Source organism: Populus trichocarpa, chromosome 6, assembly GCF_000002775.5.
Source record: "Populus trichocarpa isolate Nisqually-1 chromosome 6, P.trichocarpa_v4.1, whole genome shotgun sequence".
In the NCBI taxonomy this organism is placed as follows: Eukaryota; Viridiplantae; Streptophyta; class Magnoliopsida; order Malpighiales; family Salicaceae; genus Populus; species Populus trichocarpa.
Window position 1 is genome coordinate 11042311 of NC_037290.2, and position 6000 is coordinate 11048310.

Consider the following 6000-nt stretch of genomic DNA (forward strand, 5'->3'; position numbering starts at 1 on the left):
GTTCAAAAGGTACGTAAGATGACAGGAACAAAGCACATGCAACGTATAGGAGACGGTATCCATGCCCACATTAGCACAGTACTATTATTAGTGAAGTGGGTCTCAAGAAATTACATATAGAAGGCTTGATAAGGATTTTGGCTATATATAATACACAGACAACGAAGCAAGTGCAATTTGGATCGAATTGACATTTGAATTTGTGGCATGGAAAAGCTTAAGACCGCGTCGGGTGCTTTCTGCTTTGCTAGCTGTAAAAAACGCGTTTTCGCTTTCCTCTTCTTTAATGCCATCTCTCTCCCATGTATCTTTTCCAATTGTCTAAAGAGAGAGATCCCTCTCTGTTCCTTTTCTTTTCTTTCTATATATTACTACAGGAAAGATTTCTCTTTTGATAGCCACATTTATGTCCCTCTGTTAGCATATTCTTGTAGTATTATTATTGGCCACAATGTCTACAGTACTGTTACTATACATTTCCATTCTATATATATATATATATACAATGTCTACAGTACTGTTACTATACATTTCCATTCTTAATATTACCCCCGCCTCCTTCCCTTCTTCGACTATATAAGTTTCAAAGGACGAAGGTGGTTTTCAAACTGTGAGGTTTGATCTGTAAATCTATGTCGTGACATCCAAAACTGGTAGGCAGTAATTCACCGCACAAATAAATAATGTCAACGAGAAGGAAAGAAAAAATATTATGAAATGGAATAAAAAAGCTTACTCTGAATCAGACTTTCGCATGCGTGGAATGTATTCAAACAAGGGGGCAAGTGCTCCTCCATGGGCTATGCAAGCATTCCTTAGATGTGAAGGTAGCTTAGTAATGTCAGTTGTTGAAGCCAAACTGCCAATAAATTGGGATAGTATGTCTCCAAAATGTTGGGAAGCCTTTCCATGATTTATTGGTTTGATATTTTCATCCGTTGACATTCTTCCTACACAGCTCAGAGAAAGAACAATTACAAGCTTGAAGGTTAAGGATCGGAATAACAAACCTCTTTTGCAAACTGTGTAGGAAGAATGTCAATGGATGAAAATATCACACCATCACCCTCCATGTCATGATGATACGAATCATTTAATGGATCATATCTGACAACAATGATAACCAATCAACACAGGAATAGTAAATAGCAATTGAAAGTTATTGTTGGCCAGGATGCATGTTAGAGCCTCAGCTGGTGAAGGTGTGAAGCAAACTACAAATACTAGAAAACCAAAATCCAAGCACTCTAAGTGGAATCAGCAGAGACAAGCCACACTGTTTCTCTTTAGGGAGACAGTTGAAAGAAAAGTTTCATTTTGAGTTTCTGTTAATCATTTGTGACAATTTCCTTCTTAGGTTCCATCATCCTTTGGGGTTGCACATCTTCCAAGAGCAATTTTTAAGGGGTGTAAAAGTTGGTTTTTAAAGATGTTCGGTGTATTCATAAATTGAAGGGTTAAATGTTATTAGAAAGAGAGAAAATAATTAAATGAATTCATTTGTGCACCATCTCATAATTTCCCCCAAATGGGATGTTAGATTGATGTTATTTAAGATCTTAGTTAAAGCTACGCAAGCAAACAAGCGTAGTAAAACACCTAAACAACTCCCTGCACGATCATCACCATCTCCAATTTCAGTCAAACTAAACAAGGAAAAAATCAATGAAGCATGGGACAAGAAAATAGTTGGCATAAAATGTATTTCATGAAATGCTCGAAGCTAAAAACGTAATACCTCACGAATGGTGAGTCAATTGATGTGGTTTGGTTAATGAACTCTAATGAGCCCTCAATATCACAAGTTATGTCAGCAATTCCAATAAGCGGACATCCTCTCCTCGTTAGATCTTGAAGCTGCTGGGTACTCAACAACCGAGGAATCTTTTTTCCCAGTACATGCAATTGACTGCAGTACAGTAAAGTTAAACAGTTACTAATAGCACACAATGATTCTACAACTAAAAGGACAGAGAAACACATTTTGATCCGAAGTTGGGTCATTTATAAGCATAAATCAGGAGCTCGAGCTCAAAAATTATTTTTGAAATAATCTAATAAGGCTTGACAATTTGGAGGTCAACAAGGAAACTCCATCAGCAAGAGCTCGCTTGTAATAGCAGAAACTTTACTGTGTGAACTCAGAAATGACAATAGCTTACGGAAAAATAAATATTATACCAATAACAGATGCATATGGGGCTATTTTTTCATGGAAAATGGGCTTGTAGTGCTCTGGATGTGCATAATAGTCTGTCTGCACCGAAAACAAAACATCCATGGTCAGAATAGTTCAAATTTAACACATACAATCCCAATGAATTCAAAGAAACCAAGTGTTCACTCTTAATTGAATATCAATGACTTCCAAGGCTTTAAAGAATTACTAAGCACATTTGCATCTCGAAAGTTAGGAATCTAATAACTGATTAGCACAAGGTTATTAAGGAAACTATAAGTGAAAATTGATTGTCCTTGGTATACTAAGAGTTAATCGAGCAGCCAAAATCTATTGAGGCTGACAGTAAGGCAGTTCACACAAAGATGAGATATCAACTCTATAAACGATACACCACAAGACCTAGTTGAAATGTATCATGCACTTTGGCAAGGGAAAAGATAGTTGATCAGGTATGACAGACAGCAAAACCAGAAACAGAAATACTGGAGAATCTTACTTTATCAAATGTTTTTGAAGAATCTAGCTGTTCAACCATGTCTTGACAAGTGAGACAACACAACCATATACTTGGAAAACTCTCTTTGAAGCCTTTTCAGGTGGAATGACATCCCTGCCCTAAGAAGAAACAAGAAGTTGACTTAGGTGAGCGCCAAAGAAATGTTGCTGAGCAAAATAGCAAAAGATACAGTGAGAAAATTGAAATGATGAAGAACAGGAGTACATCGTATCATTTTTAAAGTATAGTGGCAATAAATTAGAGCGAAATGATAACTGAAGACCCCTATAGAACTTTCTGTGGTTTCTGGTCAGATTTTTCTATTCATCTTAACCTGTTCTTTAAAAAAGGTAATCAGGTGGTTTCTTCTGCCAAAAAGTTGCTCAAAACTTACTTGTGCAAATAGCTCTGGAAGTCTGCTTGGATCAACAAAAGTGTGTGGAAGAAGCTTAAATATCTCTTGTGCGCCATGAGAAACTATTAGGAAAAGGAAAAGACAAGAGACATACTGCATGAGAAATATATGCCTTTAAACGTTTGCAGCAGAAATCATTGTGTTTGCGTGTATGTGGAGCAATTTAAATGTATAAACATGAAAATCAAATTGCACTGCAACTAGTAATTGAATTAACAGCAGCACTTAAGAAACATGTAAAATACTTCAGAACAGAATGATATATCATCAAGTGATCTAAGAGTGCAGAGACTGAACTTAATACCATGATCCACATCTTTGATAGCAACAATATTGAATGTATCTGCTAAGGACATCATGGATGTTTGGAAAATAGAATATAAAGTAGCTCTTTACGATACCATTTCCATTTCCAGATCCGGTGAATATGAATACCAAAGGACAGATTCCTGATGGCAATCCAAAAGTAGCGATCTCTTCTCCGACAGAAATAACAGCAGCTTTGGCAGCAGCCAAGGATGAATACATGTAAGCTTCACCCAATGAGAGGAACGGTGTTGAATATCCAAGACTTAGATAACCTGAAGAAAAATTTTAGTAATAAAAACAAAAGGGTTAAAATCAACTCCAGCTGGAATATTCCAAACATAGCAGAACAGGATCATCATTTCAGCATCACTAAATGAAATAAGGCCCTATAAACATAAACATCCTCCTCGTTCCGGAAGTTAAAAAGAACAAGAAGGAAAAGGTAATTCCACAACCCTTTCCCTCAAAGGAGAAACAGGGAAGAAGTGTGCAGAAGTAATTGTGATTGTATGCGAACAAGCTCTACAAAAACGAGACATAAAAGTGCATAACAACAGTTCATCAAATCAACAGTGTAAGATCAGTAAAAAGGATTCCAGAAGTGGAGCATACGCTTTCCTAATCCACCCAAGAAATCAATGAACCCGGCTCTGCCAGCAAATTTCCCAAATGCAAGTAACCTTTTACCATGGTCCCCAACAATGAGTTCATAGTCATACAATGACACCCTCTGAGCTAGTACCTACATGACAGAGAGAAATCAGCATGAGCAAAATTATCACCATCAATTTATCACAGCCAACAAGGACATGAACACAAAGAAAGGCATGTTTTCTTTCTGAGCCTTGTGAGTATGAGAGAAGAAGGCATAAGCTCTATCATGAAGAATCATATCCAGCTGCACCAAAACCAAACAAATCCAATCAAACTTCCAAACATAGTTACCCTTCAAAACCAGAGAACATACGATCTCATCACCTTGGGCTGCTTAATTCCCACGATGAGACCACATTCGGACAAATCATCCGATATCTCACAGCCAACATCCTCATACATCGCATCATGATGAATACGCTTCGTCGACGGCTGCACAATTATCCGAGCCACCCCAGTTTTATCCTTCCCACCATGCAAAAGTCGAGCACAATGAGAGGGGGTTAAAGGCGTCCTTCTTTCCCACTTGTTCACTGACTCCGAGAGGATTCCAACAACTCCATTACCAAGCATGGTGTACGTACCTTCTTCCCTGTTCTTCCTGAATAAAGCAATCATACACTGAGCATTATAATTTAAGATAACCTTGTTGCAAGATGACGAAACAAACTGTTCCTTGATATGGTTGATTTTGAAACTATTTATGCCATTCCAAACAAGATAACTTTCAAAAAAAAATTAAATATTAAATATTAAAGTAGAACAAAACCAGTTGCACTTGCAAACGCAATCAAACAAATTATTTAAAAACATAGCCTCCAATTATCGTCTCGATAAAAAACAGAATCGATCAATAAATAAATAGATGACGACGGACATGCTTGAAAGTGAAAGAATGATTATCCAGATTTTTTTATTTCTTCCTAAGAGTTGGAACAAATAATGCATGCATGGATTACATTAACAAATATAAATTTTGAACAATTTTCTTATACATATATAAAAAATAGTCATGGCACTATTTGAGGTGGATCACAGTACTTGAAACTTTATTAATCAAAAACCCCACTGTGATCCCTAGCAGCTTTACACTTAAACCTGAAAATATAACCAGAGAATAAATATAAAAAATTAATCGTCGTGCTGATTCAAAAAAAGAGAAGAGAAGAGATGAGAAAAGGCCACCTTTTAATCACAAAAGTCTTAGTCCCTCCACATTTAAAAGAGAGACGACTCTGTTTTACCTTCCTCTTGTTTATCTATTTTTAGTTCGGTTTAGTTTTTATTAAAAAAAAATAACCAAACCGATTTTATTTTTAAAAAAACCGAAACCGGATCAAACCGACTGGTTTCGGTTCGGTTCGGTTTTTTATGGCAAAAACCGGTTCAAACCGGTTTGGCTCGGTTTTGGCTCGGTTTTTTCCAGGTTTGACTCGGTTTTTTTTCTGGTTTTTTTTTTAATTTCGGTTCAGTTCGGTTTTTTTTGTTTTTTACTTATAAAACTGAAACCGAACTGGCTGGTTTTTTTTTTAAATTTTAATCAATTTAATTATTTTTTTTTAATTAATTATTTTTTAATTTTTTCAATTTAATCAATTTTTTAGTTTTTTACTCACCACTGCAATACTGCGCTGCTACTTCAGAGGAACATGCATTACGGAGTTTCAGTTTATTTGTTTGTTTTTTCTTGAGAAAGGACTTGTGTGTGACTAGACGATTATTCATATGATATGGATATGGCTGACGTAATTAGCAAGAAAGTGGTGGGTCCACACATTTCCCATAATGTAGTGCCACGTTTGTTCCATTTGTAAGTTATCTAACCACACCCACCCACACTGCTTTCTTGTTGGCAAATGGGACAAGTTAGAAGAGGAACACCGTGGCGTCACGTTTTCCTTGTGAGAATCCCAGACTACTTCCCTTCCGATTTTTTAAGATAAA

General features: G+C 36.4%; 1 protein-coding gene across 11 annotated transcripts in view; it reads right to left on the reverse strand.

The window, feature by feature from the left end:
* Positions 1–5295, reverse strand: part of LOC18100258 (alpha-aminoadipic semialdehyde synthase) — a 46181-nt gene extending 40886 nt beyond the window's left edge. Inside the window, exons 1-4 of one of the 11 annotated variants that reach the window (XM_052453571.1) lie at positions 4381–4715; positions 4015–4144; positions 3495–3674; positions 3073–3155 (exon numbers count right to left, since the gene is read on the reverse strand). In XM_052453571.1, coding sequence (XP_052309531.1) covers positions 3073–3155; positions 3495–3674; positions 4015–4144; positions 4381–4674 — 687 coding nt within the window. In that variant the 5' untranslated portion in view covers positions 4675–4715. Of the gene's footprint in view, positions 1–736; positions 951–1010; positions 1108–1738; positions 1910–2181; positions 2258–2678; positions 2798–3072; positions 3156–3494; positions 3675–4014; positions 4145–4380; positions 4717–5241 lie in introns of those variants that run through there. The other 10 variants (XM_052453573.1, XM_052453577.1, XM_052453572.1 and 7 more) reach the window with 10 other exon arrangements.
* Between the last annotated feature and the right edge of the window lie 705 nt (positions 5296–6000).